The sequence below is a fragment of the Rhagoletis zephyria genome, unplaced genomic scaffold (assembly GCF_001687245.7).
Source record: "Rhagoletis zephyria isolate East Lansing unplaced genomic scaffold, Rhagoletis_zephyria_1.1 Rzeph_scaffold_00042, whole genome shotgun sequence".
Classification (NCBI taxonomy): Eukaryota; Metazoa; Arthropoda; class Insecta; order Diptera; family Tephritidae; genus Rhagoletis; species Rhagoletis zephyria.
Genome location: NW_016157126.1, coordinates 65,731 through 85,883, shown reverse-complemented (window position 1 = coordinate 85,883; position 20,153 = coordinate 65,731). Strand labels below are relative to the sequence as shown.

The following is a 20,153-nucleotide window of genomic DNA, read 5'->3' as shown; positions in this document are numbered from 1 at the left end:
CCTTCCTGTTGCTAAATAATGCAAAGTCACCGCCAGTTTTTCTGTTGGCGAAATTGCAGCTCTCATAACTGTATCTTGCTTAGTTATATATGGGCTGATTAATTCAAGAATATGGTCGAAACTTTCAGTGGAGATCCGAAAGTAATTTTCGTAGTCGCTTAATTCCTTGCAAAGTCGAATCGAATCCAATAATCTCAAATGAGTGTACCTATGCCGCTCCAGGTACCATCTTTGACTCCAATACTTCCACTTTGTTTCTTTTTTTAATGAAAATGCCAGTAATATGGCTAAACACGCTCTTTTAGAATTTTCTTGCATTTTTCTTATTTAAAAACGACTTGCACAGTTCAAAAGTTTGAAAATAATGACGCGATAAATATTGAAGGTGTAGCATAGCAGAGAGTGGAGCATCATGCATCAATATGGATCACGATACTGGATCGCGATCCATATTGATCGTGAGACAGGGCCCAATGTGATAATCGTGTGTAAAAACTCTTTTCAACTATTATTTTTAACAAAATAATTTTGCGGATCAGATTGCTCCGAGCGCTTGTGTGGTTTACCAAGAAAATGCAGCCCTGTTGGTTTTTATTTCTGTATCGCATCGCGGTGAGTTTCTATTTCTTGGTAATTCGGTTTGTGAAGTGGTAAACAAATTATAGAAATTTATTTGTTTGATGTGTATAACATTTCATTAATGCAATTTTCTGTCTTTTCAGACTATTAATTACAAACACAGCATCATCATGATGATTGCAAGAACTACTGCAATCCCTGCGGTTTTTCCTCTTGGTAAATGCGTTCTGGTCGTGACCAAGGGTGGTCTCCCAAATCGGCCGGGAATAAGGTTAGTCATTTTAAATTTTATATCTTTGTTCGTCGACATTATATGACATGTCATCATTGCAGGCTATTGTTTCAGAACAAAACGCCGCAACGACTGCTGTGGTAAATATGTTTCAGCAGAACTGCCCACCGCCGTCGGTGTAATGATTTCGATAGCTGAACAAACGCCATCTTCTGGGCATTCCCACAGCTTGCCGACACTAGCTATTATATCACGTGTGAATGCAACTGCGGCTAAATTTGGTTATTAACAGTGCAATAGTACCATGTCATTGGCAAAAACAATAGTGGCTGCTGGCACATAGAGGTTGTAAAGTTTTTGGTATCGATGAATTTACTCGAAGAAGACGATGGCCGAAAACATATGTTGGCATGCCTTTGACAATCGTTAAGTCAGACGGAGGCTACACATACGATCTTTCACACAAGGCTGGAATTCGTTAGCGGACAGAGCACACATTTACAAAATATTTATCGTTCTGCAGAACGTTCATGCATATTCGATTCCGATTTTATGGGTCGATTACGGAGGACAACCGAACTTCAGTTGGTAGGCCAGTAGCTGAAATGGTATTACCGATGGCAACTAGCAACTGAAAGCTGGCAACTAAGTTGCTATATTGGCAACTGCATTTTTGTGGCTGCCGGGAAATTTTGATTGAGATACTTTATTTCTTTTTTCAACTTTTTTTTTTAATTGTACCACCTTGAACTTTATGAAACTTAATTATTGCTATTCATAATAAAAAACATTTTCATTTCAGTGGCGCTGTCCATCGGCAACCCAACTGAGGTTCCGTTCCCATCCATAATCGATCCATAAGTCATAATCGCACGAACTAATCAAGGCTATCATAGAATCCATCGTAGTCCGATTTTTCGTGAAATCTACGAAAATGCTATTAAGTTCGAGTGGCTACGAACGCAGCGCTTGCTTTTGATACACACGTTCATAGCAGTTCAGATTCAGTGATCGCTTTTTCGTAGATTTTAAGAAAAATCGGACTACGATGGATTCCGCCACCAATATGTTTTCTCCTTTGACAAGATGTTGGAGAATCGCGGCAGCACAGCCGTATACCTACTCTATGCTCTTACGCGCATATGCTAAATTCCTCGCACCTAGCTAAAGTGCTTGACAGAGGCATATCTTCAACATTATAACTTAAAGTAAAAAAGTTTAAGGCACGCAAGAAAAGAATACAACAGAACCAAAAAATGTTCTCAAAACTATTACACATAAAAAATTGCACGAATAAAATTCATAATTTAAAATAAAATATCGCAATTGTTTTTTATATGTACATACATATTTACAAAATGAATCTTAAAGCACCCACAGTAAGTCCTAAACATATAAATGACTAATAAGAAAAATAATAAATAACAGTAATATGAAAAAGTATGTCGAGAAATCTTTAAATAGTAGCGAAACTATCTCAATAATAACAAGTAATTTTAAGCAAAAAATACATCCGACTTCAATGCGCATTCAGGTCGATCTGGTTACGTAGATCTGACTGTCCTCCCTTTTTTTAAAATCGTTAAAAAAATTAATACGTATTCTACAGAAAAAAAATCAAGATACATATTTAAGGATTTTAAGTAAAAATAAATAAACGAAAACTTGCTCGTGATATCTCGACCAAGGTGTGTTTATGATACAAAAATCTGAAGGTAAAACCGCTGAGAGGCAGCCTGAACATTTTTAAAGTTTGCTAACATTACAAAAATGTTTTCAAATTTCCAATCTCACAAATACATTCTCATTTTCAGTCTCAAATAAATGAAAATTTCAATATTTTCATCTATTTGTTTTTTGTTTTACTTTTATTTGGCATTTGAGTTGCTCTGAAATATTCAATTTTATAAAATAGACAAACTTCAAAAAATAAATGATGGTCGACGAATTTGGCAAGCGGTTTTACCTTTAAATATTTGTATCATGGGTGTATTTAACAAGGGGCCGTATGCATAAAACTTAAGCAAATGCTTTTTCTTAAAATTTCAGATTTCAAATTTTTTCAAATAAATTTAAGTGAAAGGTTTGAAAATCTGAGAAAAAGTAATTGCTTAGTTTTTATGCATACGGCCCAAGGTGTTATTGACAACTCAGTGCGGCTCTCTTTTAAGATACTATTATGTAGAAAAATATAAACAAACGATTCAAAATTCATACAAATTTTTTTCAATTTGACTTTATAGGATGGTTCTTCTGAGAGCATGGTCAAATTCAATCACGCTTTGTTAAATACATTTTGATCTCTACCAAATAATATACTTCCTTTGTACAAATATTATGAAGTGTTCCAAAATTCGCTCCGAGCGCGTTCACTGTTGATCATTTTATTTAAATAGTTTGTCAAACAATTAATACTATAGTTTGATCGGAGTTAATATAGTTTTCAGTAATTAATTATATTATATTAAAACATAAGCTTAAGAGAAATTATTTAGTCTTAACATGCATATTTTATATCGTGTTCCAAAATTCGCTCCGAGCGCGTTCACTGTTGATCATTTTATTTAAATAGTTTGTCAAACAATTAATACTATAGTTTGATCGGAGTTAATATAGTTTTCAGTAATTAATTATATTATATTAAAACATAAGCTTAAGAGAAATTATTTAGTCTTAACATGCATATTTTATATCGTGTTCCAAAATTCGCTCCGAGCGCGTTCACTATTGATCTTTTGATTCAAATATTGTTTGTGAAGCATTCAGTAGTGAAGTTTGATCGCAGTTTATATATTATATAGTAATTAATCATATTAAATTAAAATATAAACGTATAATATGGTAGAAAGTTAGAAATTATTTAGTGTTAATATGCATAATTCTTTTTTTTTTTTGAATTCTGTTTGTTCAGGTGACCTTAGCGGAACACACAACACCAGGTTATTCCTCCTTGTTTCATATGCCGTGCACTAGTAGCGTGAGAACTTATTCGTTGTCCGGAGTTTCTTGTCGATGATGGCCAATGTGATTGTCATACGAGCGTGTACAGGAAAACGTGTAGCGAGTGAGTGCAAATTAGACGGTTTGCACTGGTTGACACATATGAGTTGTAGCGAGTGTCCAAGGTGGACTCTATGTGACTGGACTAAGTGGAAACGATTTTTTGGTAGTTATTCAATATACATATTAAAGAAACGAGACATGTAAACATATAATTGGTGATATGAGCATATTGACAGCATACCTATTGTATGCATGATAAAACTTAAAAATTAAATTTGGCTTTTTGTAAGAAACGAGAGGGTTGAGTAATCTTGGTTAAGTCTTTTTGGATAAAAATCTCCTCAAATGTGCATGAGTTGTTGACAACTGGGAAACTTGATCTTAAATTATTAAAAAAGCGATAGCTGAAGGTTAGGTGCACGTAATCGTCTATTTGACCACAACGGCATCTTGAATTTCTAACAGCTTGTATTTTGCATAAATATGCATTGTCATAAGTATGTCTTGTGAGGATCCTGTTAAGTGTCTTTATGTCGGACGGGGAAAGCGAAAGCTTTCTAAACCAAGTATGATTTCTTCTAACCGGAAAGATTTTGACAAATAAATTCGGATTTGAGCGCGAGTAGCTCAGAAATTCTGTGTACCATTGATTATGGATTTCATTTTTGATCTGCTTTAAGGCTTCGTCTACAGTGAGGTTTTACTACTTTGAGTGGACTATCAGCAGTGGCGGCTTTAGCTAATTCATCGGCCTGTTCGTTACCATGAATGCCTACATGGCCAGGAGTCCATATGAGGCACACATGTATGTCACCGTGGCTAGTCAATCTTTTGTGTATTTTGTGAGCAATGCTGTTCTTTGAGCAAGGATTATTGAGGATATGACAAGCGGCTTGACTATCAGTGAAGACAACAAGGCGCGTGCGATTATCCTGGATTGCAATGTTGACTGCCTCATCAATTGCCAGGAGCTCTCAAAAGGTGGAGGAAGCCCTGAAGCCAATTTGAAAAGAGTGCATTTTGTTGGACGTGTGGTCATATACTCCACACCCGGTGTTATCCTCAGAGATTGAGGCATCTGTGTACATGATATGGAAACAGCCGGCTTGGTATTCATTTAGAACTGAAAGGTGATGAGCTTTAATACTTTCATTAGACATATCTGATTTTTTCCTAGGGAGACTTTTTATGCAAACTTTCAAATATTGGAAGGGAGGAATCCATCAATCGCATCAACGCGATCCAAAAGGCGAGAAAATCTATTGTAAACAGAAGAGTAGCTAGAATTTATTGTGGAACCAGACATTAACAAGCGTGCGATGGGGGAACGTATGGAAAAGAGGTTTACCAATTCTTTGGCAGTAAGCCAGACAGATCTTTCCAGCGGCGGGAGCTCGTTGGAGAGGGCATATATTAAGGGAATCGGAGTCGAGGGGGTTACGCCTAGACACCTGCGCATGAATTTGTTTTGAAAAGTGCGAATTTTTTGGAAGCAGAGACGGAACTATTGGCAGTCGTGGTAGAGCAATATTCAATTTTAGATCTCACAACTGATTTGAAAATGTTTAAGGATATTTGGGGGTGAAGCCCTGATTTAATATTTGTTAAAAGTTTAAAGAGGTTTATGTTATTTGCAGCATTTTTGACTACCATGGAGAAGTGATCGCCAATTGAAAGAGAGGAGTTAATTACCCTGCCAAGGACCTTGATGCTGTTGGTTTGTGTGATTGTGACGCCTATGATTATGTCCTTTTTTGGACCTCTTGTCACATGCATAAGGTGAGTTTTCGTAGGATAAAATTAAGATTTAAGAGATTGCACTTGTGGGAAAAATTGTTTAGTTTGTTTTGAAGGTTACTTTGAGCACCCAAAAGACTTGAGCCACACGAAATTATAAAGAAATCGTCCGCGAACTGGAATAAGTGTGTGTCATCATCATTGAGATCATGGAGACTGGCCGTATAGGCGTTAAAAAGTACAGGTGAGAGGCAGCTCCCCTGGGGGAGACCATTTTTAATTTCTATGGTGTTGGATCCCAATCGTAGTACCCTGAAAGCCATTCAACATAGTGTTTTTCAATCCTTTTCAAGAGCACTATATCTACGCAATTATATGCATTAGATATGTCCGTAGAACAGAAGATGACATGTTTTTCTTTTGGGTTCTGAGGATGCTGATCTGGTGGAGAATGTGATTTAGACACATGGCAGAGGATCTGTTCTTGCGATATGCAAATGTGTTAAAAGGAAGCATATTGTTTTCTTCCAGGAAAAGGTTGATTCTATCTTTGATGCAAGTATTGATTAATTTGAGTAAAACGGTGATTAGTGCTATGGGTCTAAAATTTCCATAGTCATTTAAGTCGCAGTTTTTTTTAGGGATGGGCACAACTTTAATAATTCTCCAGTGGTCCGGTATCTGGTTAGAAAGAAACATGTCATTGAGCGAGGTTTTTAAATTTGCAAGGGCAAGGTCTGGGAGAGCTTTGAGCATCTTATAAGTGATAAAGTCATGTCCAGCAGCTGAGTCCTTTTTTTTTCTAAAACAGATTTGATGTCATCAAAAGATAGCAAAATGTTTGAGTTGAATTCCACGGGTTGATTAATTTCTAAGCTGTTTTGTTGGTTGGGTACTTGGTTGCTTAACATGTCTAAGAACTCCTGGTTGTTTTCCTGGTTCCATACCTCACTTCTGGATTGAACATAGCCGCCTCTTAGAGCCCTGACAAAGCGCCATGTGCCTTTGGACATGCCACAATTGAGCGCGCAAATTTTACTTTTGAAATTCTCCTTTTTTGCCACAGTTTTTGTTGTGTAATTAGTGACTCAAAATTCTAGGGACTGGGTGAGTTTTTCGCCTTCTTGAAGGCGATTACTAAAAAGTGGTAGGTTTTTTCCAGGTGTTCATTCCACCTCGCTTTAGGTGTTCTGTTGTCATCAGGTGTGTATCTAGCATTATTTATTTCTTGTTTAATTTTGTCTTCGAAGTCAGTGATCGACGCCTCGCATTCAAGTGTTTTTAGAGAGTTAAACAGTTTAGTTTTAGCAACAAATGTACCGTTTCTTTTAGTAATGTTTGTCAGTTCAATGATCACTGGGAAGTGGCGACTGCCCCCTATTCTGGTCGCATCAACTTGTGACTTGCACACAATGCCAGAGTTGGAGAAGCAAAGGTCGAGGATCGACCCACTATTTACACGAACGTCGTGTCGGTAAGTATAATTACCGTCATTAAAATTGTAAAAATTGGATTGTAGAATGTGCTGCGCCAGATGCTTACCTCTGTGCGAATCCATGCCATTACCCCAGATAGTAGCCTGGCATTGAAGTCGCCCAGTAAGAAGACATTTTCGTGCTGTTCAAGGAAGTTCAAAATTCTAGNTTTTCATGCTGTTCAAGGAAGTTCAAAATTCTAGTTATTTCTGTATTAAAATCATGAATGGTTATACTGGGGGGGAAGTATGTGTTGCAGATGGTAATATTAGTGGTAAGGTTGGTGGTTTTGATAATTAAGACATCATGGTCAGAGTTGAATGTGATTCTTTTGTATTTGATGTTACGTTTGAGGGCAGTCGCCACACCCCCATAACCATCGCTGCGGTATTTTTTAATCAAATTAAAGTGAATGAGTTTTCTGTGAGTTTGTGTTGAACTGGTGAGGGAAATTTCATTTAAGCAAGCTATGTCAATTTGATGTTTGTTTAAGTAAAATTCTATCGGGTCAATGTTAGCTCTGAGGGACTGGCAATTATATAATAAAATTTTCATGGTCAGATGAGATAGAAAGCGAGGCTGCTTGTATTTCTTGCTCATCTTTGTTGTTCATTATTTTGTCGAATTGGTTTTTAACTATTTGAATTTCTTTGAAGGCTTGTTGGTCATTTTGATCGATGGAGATTCTTTGGGTAATTTTAATAAGCTGGGACAAGAGTCTTTCCATTTCGGAAACAATACCCTTCTGATACGCAGGCGAATTTATTGCAGGTGTGTTAGTGTTGCCTCTGGTTTTTCTGACCAAAGCATTTGAGTGGGAAAATGAAGGTTTTGGAGGAGAAAGTTTAGTTACGGTGCTAAATTTGCGTTTTGTGAAGGCTCTATTTATGTTAGTGTCTTTGTTTACTACGGTTTCCATGTTCCCACCTAGGGTTGGAAAACTGGCGACATCGTTCTCAAGGATTTCAAATCTATTGGTTGATTTCGGATAGAAGATGTCAAGGACCTCTTTTCTTGTTAATTTCTTAATCGCTTTGATGCGATGTTAACTTGCCGGTAGAAAAAGCACAAAATTAATTTTCAGAAAAACGTGGGTGACGAGCCGATGAATCAAAAGCCGCGATCGAACCACTCTCGCCCGTTGTCAGAATCCGAATGATATGCATAATTCGCTCCGTGTTCCAAAATTCGCTCCGAGTGCGATCACTATTGATCATTTGATTAAAATAATTGTTTCTCAAGCATTCAGTACTATAGTTTGATCGAAAATTATATATTCTTGAGCAATAGATCACATTTTATTAAAATATAAACGTTTAATAGGGTAGAAATTGTGAAATTATTTAGCTTTAGCATGTATAGTCGGCCAGAGACAATTGTAGAAAACTGCAATTACTCTTGAAAACTTACAATAAAAGCAATGTAGATGAAAGTAATAAATATCATTATTAAAATTAGATCCATGTATAAAACATTTTACATCATTTATTTGAAGTAAATCGGAATATATTTTTACATATAAGATAGTTTCCATTTAACTCATAAAGTACATATTTCACTACAAATATTTTTAAGATAATTTCGAATTGCAAACATAGCGTTAATTAGTTGTATTGAAGTATAAAACATTTTATTACGTTCGTGTTTACTTATAGAGTGCATAACAATATTTCTCTCGCCATTTATCCGATGTTAAAATTTCTCACCACATTATTTTGCTGCACAGCACCCTGAATGCGGCAAAACAGTTGCTCGCAACCCTCAAGTCCTTTATGGGGACAAAACTAACAGCCACAACAATAAAAGTCTTTTCTACTGGTATACTGTGACGTGTACTTCCTCTCTCATAACGAATTGAAGTCAATCTGTTGGATTTAAATTACTTCACGTCTTTATTATTCAATAGCGCCGCCTATCGGCTTATATACACATTGCAATTTCTATTCATTGTAAACATTCTGTTCTCATTATACCACACAAGTGTAACAACACGTTTTTTATTTTCTCATTAAATTATATTAAAACTATTTTATTGTTTTATTATAACCACTGAAATCCAAAAGGTTATGGGCCCAGTGGCTGTATTTATCGAGTAAAATTGAAGAACACTTAAAAGTTGGAAAATCTAAGTAATTCTACTGAATAAGCCATATTCATCGTAGTGAAGATTGGTTCGCGCTTTGCTGTGGTATATGAATATATATGTATGTACATATATGCGTGTATGAAAGCCCACGTGTTGGTTAAAAATTCGAGAACATTCTTGCACCAGATAAGTTGTAAATTTTAATAGAAATTGTCAAATACATAGTCGTGTCGCCGTACCGTAGTATTTGCTTATTGTTTATTACACAAAATGGATTTAGTAGACGAAAAACCTGGCAATGGTGTAGCCGTCACTCATCACAAATTAAATGGTATGAATTACAAGTTGTGGAAGTTCCAAATTGATGCTGTGATGAAATCCAGAGGCCTGATGGACGTCATGGCCGGCAATGTTCCTGGTGAAACTGCAAGTGCTGCTGAGAAAAGTCAATACGACAGAAATGATGGCAAAGCAATGGCGATTTTAATTTCATCGGTGGACAATGAACAAGCGAATCATATTCTTATGTGTAAGACTGCGAAAGAGATTGCAGATAAGTTGTCTAATTTGCATGAAAAACGTAGCGAGGTGCGCATTATGAATCTATATGAGGAATATTTTTCTTTGAAAATGACTGAGGGCGAATCAGTTACGTCGTATGTGTCAAAGGTGAGTAGAATGGCACATGAAATCGAAGACCAAGGTGAAAAACTATCTGAGAACATTAAAATGGTGCGGATCATTAGCAGTTTGACACCCAAATTTCGTAACTTCAAGACAGTTTGGTACAACATAAAAGAAGCAAGAACGTTGGATAGTTTGATGGCTCGTTTGCAGCTGGAGGAGGATCAAATGAACAAAGTGGATGATACACCATCAGATGTGGCTTTCAGTGCGAAATTCAAATCAAAACAACAGCGGACTAACAAAAAAACGCCAGCATCGATTGATGAGCTGAAAAAGAAAACAAAGTGTAACAAATGTCATGAAATTGGACATTGGAAGCGTGAATGTCCGAAGCGCGGTGAAAAGTTTGCCGAACGCAAAAAGGCTGGTAGTGATGTTGCATTTTGTGGCAAAGTCGGTGATGGATTCACTACGAATCTTGAGAATATTTGGATTGCTGATTCAGGTGCAACAGAGCATATGACAGGTCGGATTGAATGGTTTACAGATTATGAGAAGTATGAAGTTGAGCGATTTGTACAAATAGCAAATAATGATCGTTTATTGATTCGTGGCAAGGGAACAATTTTAATTGAAGCAAAGGTTAAAGGCAAATGGCTACAGAGAGAGCTTAGGTATGTGCAGCATGTTCCTGAACTGAAGCAGGACTTGTTTTCAACGGCATCCGCCACCTCAAAAGGATTTCAAATGGTGATTTCTCATGATGGTTGCAAACTGACAGATGTTGATGGTGAAATATATGCTGTGGGTGTGAAAGATGACAGTAAGCAATTGAGAATGGTATTTCGACAGAGAGTTATTGAACGAGCGTGCGCTGCAACCGTCACGCTTGAGCAATTGCATCATCGGTTTGGGCATCTGAATGTAGATGCAATAAAACGTATGTGCAACCAGAATTTGATTGAAGGCGTCAAATTGTCGAGTGAAACAAAGTTTTTCTGCGAAGACTGCCATCTTGGTAAAATGCAACGTGTTTCACATAAATCAGCGCAAACCCGAGTGACCGAGAAAGGCGAATATTTGCATGCCGATCTGTGTGGGCCGATGGAAGAAGTAGGTATTGGGGAAATGTCTTACTTTCTTCTAGTTAAAGATGAGGCAACGAGTTTTAAATATGTGTACAATCTGGCTAATAAATATGAGGTGTATGAAAAACTTAAGGCTTTGTTGTCACTTGTTCGCAGCACAACAGGTAATTCTGTGAAACACATTCGTTTTGATAATGGCACAGAGTTTGTCAATAAGGAATGTATGCGAATGCTGAGTAATGCTGGGGTGATAGTTGAACGGATTGCACCGTACACACCGGAGCAAAATGGGCGTGTAGAGCGTGAAAATCGAACTGTAGTAGAGTGCGCTCGCACAATGTTGCTTGCCAGTGGTTTGCAAAAGCAATTATGGCCAGAAGCGGTACGAACGGCTGTGTACATTCTCAATCGATCGTCAAACAAAAATTGTCTCAATTCAACGCCATATGAAGAATGGTTTGGGACGAAACCTGAAATGGGACATGTGCGAATTTTTGGCAGTGAATACTTCGTGCAGATACCAAAACAAAGTGGACGTAAGAAATGGGATGCCAAGGCAAAAAAGGTATTTCTGGTTGGGTACGGGTCCACATCAAAGAATTTTCGGCTCTATGATCCAGCTACACGGAAAATAATTGTAAGTTGCAACGTAAAAATAAACGAGAAATTTCTGAATCACGCTCAAGTGTACCAGCTAGCTGGCAATGATGATAGTGATGGGCAAACATCCAAGCAAACATCATATGAAGAATTGCCAACTATTACGCAGTCTCCAGAAAATACTGGAACAGATGAAAATGAGCATAATAATTCAGACGTGTCGGATGACTTTTTCGATACAAGCCATGGTATACCGGGTGGCGAAAAAGAGGAAGAAAGACCACGTAGTACTGAACGCTATGGTTTTCGCGAGAGGTTGAAGAAACCAAGCCGTCTAATTGAAAGTGGATATTCAGCTGTAGTTTTAGAGCCAAGCACATACGAAGATGCGGTCAATTCAGAAGAATCTATAAAGTGGAGAGACGCAATTAAAGATGAGTTGTGTTCACTGAAGAAAAATTCGACATGGGATTTGGTGAAGCGTCCAAAGGACCACAACGTAATATGATGTCGATGGGTTTTTAAGCGAAAATCGAGTATGTCCGGCCCAATTTTCAAGGCACGCCTAGTTGCAAAGGGCTATTCACAAAAGGAGGGCGTTGATTATGGGGAAACATTTTCTCCAGTGGTGCGCTACGATTCGATTCGAACCGTTCTTGCGATCGCCGCAGTAGAAGATTTGGAAATGGTGCAGTTCGACGTGAAGACAGCGTTCTTAAATGGGGACCTAGAAGAGGAAATTTTCATGGAGGTTCCAGAAGGACTTGAAGTTGACGATAAGAACCTAGTTTGCCGCCTCAAGAAAAGTTTGTATGGACTAAAACAAGCATCCAGAGTGTGGAACAAGAAATTCACAAAATTCCTGAACGATTATATCATGATCCAATCGAAGGCAGATCCATGTGTGTTCGTCGGTAGTGTAAATGGCAATAAGATTATCCTAATGTTGTATGTGCACGACGGATTGATTTTGTCAAAAAGCAAACAGGCACTGGAAGTAGTGGTGGCTCATTTGAGTGACAATTTCGAGATGACACGAGGAGAAGACGGTAATTACGTTGGCATTGAAATACACCGAGATCGAAAGAAGAAGACAATTTTCTTTAATCAAAGTGCATATATCAAAAAGGTTATAGAGAAGTTCAATATGCAACATTCGAAGCACATATCCAGTCCAGCAGACAGCAATAGCACGTTAACTAAATCATGTGAAAATGGGTGTGTTGAATTCCCATATCGACAAGCGATAGGATCGCTTATGTTTGCTGCGATTGTGACCAGACCAGACATTTCATATGCAGTGGGAGAAGTCAGCCGATTTATGGATAATCCAAAGCCCTCACATGTTTCGGCAGTCAAGCGTATTCTACGATACTTGAATGGGACAGCTGAACGAGGAATTCAATACTCTGGTCCTTCCACGACATTGAAAGGATATTCTGACTCTGACTTTGCGCGTGATGTTGATACGCGAAAATCTACCACAGGTTACGTATTTTTGGTGGGTGGAGGTGTTATTACCTGGAAGAGTCACCGCCAGAAAACAGTAGCACTTTCAACCACTGAGGCTGAATTTATGGCAGCATGTGAAGGTGCAAAGGAAGCAGTTTGGTTACATCAGTTACTTCGTGACGTAGGCTATGCACAAGAAAGCCCACCGTCACTTTACATCGACAATCAGAGCGCAATTCGACTTATCAAAAATTCGGAATTGCATCAACGAACCAAACACATCGATGTTCGACTACATTTTATTCGGCAGCTATACGAGTCGAAGAAGATTTCGATTTACTACGTTTGCAGTGAAGACCAATTGGGCGATGTTTTTACTAAGCCGTTAACAACTCAGAAGTTTATCAAAAACGTAGAGATGTTGGGAATGAAAGACTTGAAATAATTAGTGGGAGTGTTGGATTTAAAAGTACTTCACGTCTTTATTATTCAACAGCGCCGCCTATCGGCTTATATACACATTGCAATTTCTATTCATTGTAAACTTTCTGTTCTCATTATACCACACAAGTGTAACAACACGTTTTTTATTTTCTCATTAAATTATATTAAAACTATTTTATTGTTTTATTATAACCACTGAAATCCAAAACAATCCATTAACAAAAATAAAACCAGCAGACAAAAATGTAAATTAAGGCATATGTTACAGTTTTGCACTTATATCTTTTTAATTACTTTTTGACAATTTTCACGAAAAAAAATTGTTAACACAATGTTCAGTATACTTTTGCTATTTTTAGTTCTTGGATACAATTTGGCATACCTTATTTGTATCTCTGTAAAAATTCTGGAGGTAAAACCTCCCATATATCCTTGGCTTGCTTTCACAGCTCATGTACTCCATTGGACGGACTTGGATACTTAGGCTTTCTGGACATTGGTCGTTCAATCATAGTTACTTCATCGTCACAATCATGATGCAACGATTACATGACGACTACATTTTCGCCCACTCGGTCGTGATATTTGAATTCATTTGGCGTCTAAAAATTGACTTGGAGCAGGTATTTTCTGTTTTTACGGTTGATATTTTCGCGCAATATTTACAAAAACCTGCGATTTTTAAAATATGGACTGTGCTGCAACAATTCTATATATAATTTTTCAGTAATATCTCTTTTCTTTTCCTGAAATGTATTTTGTGCATGCACACAGAGACTTTTTACAATTTCGACATGTTTCATAGTTAAAACGCTCACATTTATTGAATTTTATGGAAATTATCCACTTTTTAATAATTTCGAGTTTTTATGCGAAAGACACTAATTTTTATGCAATTTTAATGCAAATATTAACTTTTTCACTAATTTTTCCCCATAAAATGTAAACAAACAATGCGTGCACAACGATTAGCAATCTACAGTGCCGTACTTATCCGTTTCTGCATCTTCTACGATTTGCCGATAACTAGCCAAGTGTGCAGATCTCCTTTGAAATGCATGTGCTCGGCCCAAAATTTCGGGGCTGGATTTGGACAACAAGTGGGCAGATAGCCTTAGTAAGCTGCGCTTTTAGTTAATTTCGCAAATTTTCGACGAGATTTATATCCGCGGGTTGTGGAGGTCATTTCAAATTAGCGAATTTTTGCTTTTGTATCCAGTCCTTGCGAACATGTGCAGTGTGTTTTGGGGGATTTTTCAGCAGAAAATCTAATTTTTCGAATACATCTTGCAAATTTTGTTGAAATATGAACAGATACTGTTCCTTACGCATAATGCGTACTAACGGACCAACAATATTTTTGAAATACAACCCCAAACTATTATTGACCGACCACTGTGATTCACAGTTTGCCTTAATTTGGGTCTTTAATCCAATACCATGCCCGGCCATCAGATTGAAAGCGATTAATTTAGCCTTGTCAGACCAACTAACCTTCAATTAAATCTTAAAAATGTGTTTTTTTTTTATTACATTCTGTAAGGGCTAATATATCCCAATAGGCAACGGTCCGGTTTTTGTGCGATCTAGCAAAATGCTACCACGCGCACATGTATTTTGATCAAAATGGTTTTTTCTTCTTTTATTATGCCTTTGCGTTCAATTTGACAATTCTTCGCCTCGCTGTCTACTGATTTGCATTCAATTTTAATACCTTAAGCGCTTCTGTAATAGTGGCTGCAGCACTACTTGCTACTAAGTTCACAAGATATCGGACCGTAATATTTTTGGCAGACTTCCCTTGTCCTTAATAACATTTTAGGCTATATTTTTTCTCAGTCTTAACATTTTCATCTGGCGAACTCCACAATTTTTTGCCACTTTTCCTACGGTTCCGCCTTTCCGCTGTAAATGTATTATTTACATTTACGTTTCCTGATTAACCATATTATTTACTGGTAATCACTTCTTGAATAAATTATAATAATAATAATAATAGATTGGCGCTTACACATATGTTAGTGTTTGGCCGAGCTTCTCCTCCGATTTGTGGCGTGCGCCTTGGTTGTCACACAAAGCGGAGGGACCTACAGTTTTACGCCGACTCCGAACGGCGATTGTATTTCTATGAGAAGCTGTTTTTCATGGCAGAAATACACTTAGGGCCGGTTACTCAGTGTCTGGTTAACACTAATCTGCGGTTTAACACCGTTATCGACGTCTACGACTCCATGCATACAACAGGGAGTCGGTAACGTCAATAACTATGTTTAATCGGCGATTAGCGTTAACCAGACATTGAGTAACCGGCCCTTAGGGTTCGAACGATACTATCGATATTGAGTAAGTATCGATACTGAGGGTATAAAAATGAGTACTTTAATACTCGATACCTTATTTGGTGATTTTACTCGATACCTTCAAAGTACTCGTAGTATCGAATACTGTTTAAAAAACACACTTTTTAATTTTTGTCTTCCATTGGCAACCCAATTTTCTTTGCTTATATGGATTACTATCATTCAATTTTGTCCATCACTTAAAATAAACTGAAATTTCGTGTAGTCTGTTACATAACATAAACCAAATAAGTTTAAGTTTAATGGCCTTATTCATAAAAAATAAAGTAGGCTTAAAGAGCTTAAATAAAATGACACTTTCAAACATTTTTCAGTTTATTAACCTTTTTTATTTTTATGAATAAGGCCATAAAACTTTACTTTAAACTTTACTTTAAAGTTCTCGAAAATACAGAATTTTTAGAAACTATTAGTGTATGCAGTTTTGTAACCTATTCAACTCTCCGTGTAGCCTACTACCGTTGACTTTTAATTAAAACTTGCACAATATTATACAAAATTGAATAGGCTACAAAAATGCATACCCACAAAGTTTCCAAAAATTCTTAATAAAAATTTAAAATTCGTGAAAGTAAATATGTGTGTACTTATGTATGTACATTTAACGTTTAAATTACTTCTAACGTGAAAGTAAGTTCTGCAATGAAATAAAAATCAAATATTTTAAATGTCTGTTGTTTTAATTTCAGGAAATATATATAGATATACGATTGAAGGGCAAAATAATTTTAGTATCCCAAAAAACGTATTTTAATGAATCCGATACTGATTAGTATCGATACTTTTTCCCTGATGCTTTTAGAGTATCGATACCATGAGCTCGATGCCAGAATGAGTACTCAGTATCGATACCAAAGTCTGAAATTTCGAACCCTAAATACACTCGGAGTTTTGCCATTGCCTGCCGAGGGACGACTGCTGTTAAGAAAAAACGTTTTTTCTAAATTTTTTTGCGATGTTGCTTTGACCAGTAATTGAACCCAGGTGCTGCCGGGTGGAAGCGTGCACTGCTTACCACTACACCACAGCGGCCGAATTAATTATTGAATAATGCTTGAAATACAATACCGGCGAACGGCAAACTTCGCCGATTTGGGCGATGCTGTCGTTCACCGTTCGCCCAGCTATTTCGCCTACTTAAACAGAATTAGAGCGGTAGCGAAAACAGCTGATCCCATTTGGTCGCCTCTATAATTTGGGTGACCATATTTAGAAAAAACTAAACCATATTTAGAAATGAGGAAATGATAACAAATATAAATGTAAAACAAAGAGAGATTATTATAAATAATTTGTTTCAAGCCAGATTTAACGAATCCACAACTATATTTTTCAAACAACAAAAAAAATCGTGTTTAGGTTGTTTTCTTTTAAAACTTTGAACGCAAAAAAGAAATACGGCCACCTTTGGCACGCACAGCTGTCATCGCCCAGCAGGGCGATAGAAATAAATCTATCGCCATGAAACGCCGCCAAGCGAACTTCGCATTTCGCTTTGGCTGTGTTCAATTTCATATGCTTGCGGGTGTTCTAATTTTGACAGTGCGAATTTCGCTGTGGTGAGTTTGCCGTTCGCCGGCATTGTATTTCAGCTATAAATTAGGATACAGAAAAAAGTCGTCTGACTTCCAACTAAGTAAAACATACTGTAAAGCTGAAAATAGTCAAGAACGTAAACATACCGGTACGTAAACCCGAGTCAGCTGACACGATCTGTCTTACCAAAGCGCCATGTAAATGAAAACTCAACACCGCAGAATTTTTCTGTAGTTGTAGCCCGCAGCGCAGAAATCTGCGGAATTTAGATTTTTCCGTGTCAGCTGATTTCTCCTTCTTTAGATGGTTGCCACTTCGTCAGTTTTGCAGATGGTAAAAAAGTTATAAGGTCCTATTCAAAATATGTTTAAAATATGTGAAATTTACTATTGAATAAGGTTTTTGTTGAAAACTAAGTAGTTTATATTTAGCTACAATCTATTATAGCACGAAAAATTGTGGTTGAAAGGGTAAGTATGAAAAGGTATTGAAGTGTGGCAACAGTGTAGTAAGCAACACTGAGGGCTCCAGTAATCGACAAAATTCTGCGTATACAGACTGCGTTTAAGTATACGTTCTGCGTTCTCGACTAATTTCAGCTTTAAATCCAAAACTGAGAGTGAGTGCAAAACTGCAAGATATGCCCTAATTTACATTTTTGCCTTCTGGTTTTATTATTGTTGTTCGATTGACATCAAATCTTTATGAGAGAGGGAGTAGGGGTGTACCAATAAGAATATACAACAAAAGTATGAAAGTCGTTAGAACTTGGAAAGATAGCGGTGGCTGAAATAAAAAGTGTTACACCATGTTACAGTTACACGTCACTGNGTGTGTTTTCTGCGCACTTGTATTTGTTTGAAATGGTTTGTTATCGTACATTTTGTTAGGAGAAATTTTCAACTTTAACAACAAATTACTTGTAAACTATGAGTTTCCTCGCCGTGCGGTTTTCAGTTTTGTGATGTGTACGACCCCCTCTACACCCCCCATAAAGCCATTTTGTTCAAAGCGTGGTGCACTCTCGCGAAGTCAACCCATGCGAAGATATGCGCACTACATTTCCGCAGCTCTATAAGCAAGCCCGTCCATACATAACGGTTGTTGGGTCATCTGTCCCTTGCTATCGGCTTTTCTAAAAAACAGGCACAACTATCAGGCATGTTCTAAAATTCCAAAACTTGAAATCGACTCGATTTCGATAATTTTCTCGATGGATTTACCCCCAAAAATTTACAAGTCTCGCATTAAAATGATTTATTTCATATCGCTGCTGCTTCTTTTACGGGTTTCAATTATAGTGTTCACTGTTTTCATGAGATATAATTNAGCAAGCCCGTCCATACATTTCGGTTGTTGGGTCATCTTGGCAAATCGAGTCGAGTTCAAAGTTTCAAATTTCAGAACATGCTCGTATATCAAAATCTCGCCTTTCAGGAAAACATTTGGAAAAGTAGATTTTTTTGGGGAAATAGAACAAAAAAGGAGTTATTTTCTCAAACTTATTTTATATGAAAAAACTTTATCTATTATTCTTGTAAAGATGTATTCTATTGCTTTTGTATGAAAAAATATTAGAAGATAAATAATCTTGTAAAAATTCATATTTTTTGTGAAAAAAATTCAATAACTTTGAAAAAATTGCAAAATCGTAGTTCTATGTACATTAGGGCTGTGCGATTAATTGATTACTCAAAATTTTAATTAATCATAAAGTAAATAACTCAATTATTCGATTAATTGGAAATTATGATTACTCAAAAGTTCAGTTACTCGAGTAATCAAGATTTTTGATTAACCAAAAACAAAAATATTTGAGTAATTTGCTTTATGATTAATCAACATTTCGAGTAAAATGAGTAATCAACATTTCAACTCTTTACATATGTATAAAGTAGTTAAAGTTCCTTGATACTTTGAAAACAACGTTTCTGTCTTCAAAAATTAAAGCAAACAATTTTTTTCATATACAGAATGTAAAAAAGAAAATAAGCATTTTCCAAAGCAAACTCTTTTAACGAGCAAAATTATTTTTTTTGAGTAATCATATTTCAAATAACTCGATTAATCATCGTTTTGAATAATTGATTAACCAACTTGCTCGAGTAATCGAATAATCGCACAGCCCTAATGTACATGTATGTTTGATACAAGTACAAGTACTGATTTGAGTAATACCTTGATGGCATCGATTTATCCCTAATTGTGCCTGAGCGGTTCAGTTCTGCGGCTCTTATTATCTTCTCCAACATCAGGTTAAAGAAATCACATGAAAGGGAGTCCCCTTGTCTGAAACCTCGTTTGGTATCAAACGACTCGGAGAGGTCCTTCCCTATTCTAACGGAGCTGGTGGTATTGCTCAACGTCATTTTACACAGCCGTATTAGTTTCGCGGGGATACCAAATTCAGACATCGCGGCATAAAGGCAACTTCTCTTCGTGCTGTCGAAAGCGGCTTTGAAATCGACAAAATAGATGGTGTGTGTTGATCCTATTCTCGCGGGTCTTTTCCAAGATTTTGCGTATGTGAATACCTGATCTATGGTGGATTTTCCAGGCCTAAAGCCGCACTGATAAGGCCGCAATCAGGTCGTTAANTAGATGGTGTGTGTCGATCCTATTCTCGCGGGTCTTTTCCAAGATTTGGCGTATTGTGAATACCTGATCTATGGTGGATTTTCCAGGCCTAAAGCCACACTGATAAGGTCCAATCAGCTCGTTGACGGTGGGCTTCAGTCTTTCGCACAATACGCTCGATAAGACCTTGTAACCTATGCTTAGAAGGCTAATTCCGCGGTAGTTGGCGCGTATGGCGGGGTCGCCTTTCTTGTGGATTGGGCAGAGCACACTTAAATTCCAGTCGTCGGGCATGCGTTCATCTGACCATATTCTGCATACGAGCTGACGCATACACCTCATCAGCTCCTCGTCCCC

At 37.1% G+C, this 20,153-nt stretch overlaps 1 protein-coding gene across 7 annotated transcripts in view; it reads left to right on the top strand.

Annotated features, from left to right (window-relative positions):
* Positions 1–2,131, top strand: part of LOC108367033 (uncharacterized) — a 7,639-nt gene extending 5,508 nt beyond the window's left edge. For 2 of the 7 annotated variants that reach the window (XM_017621559.1, XM_017621565.1), the window contains one exon: positions 723–906. In XM_017621559.1, the coding sequence (XP_017477048.1) occupies positions 723–896 (174 nt within the window). In that variant the 3' untranslated portion in view covers positions 897–906. The other 5 variants (XM_017621578.1, XR_001848199.1, XR_001848198.1 and 2 more) reach the window with 5 other exon arrangements.
* Positions 2,132–20,153: the final 18,022 nt, after the last annotated feature.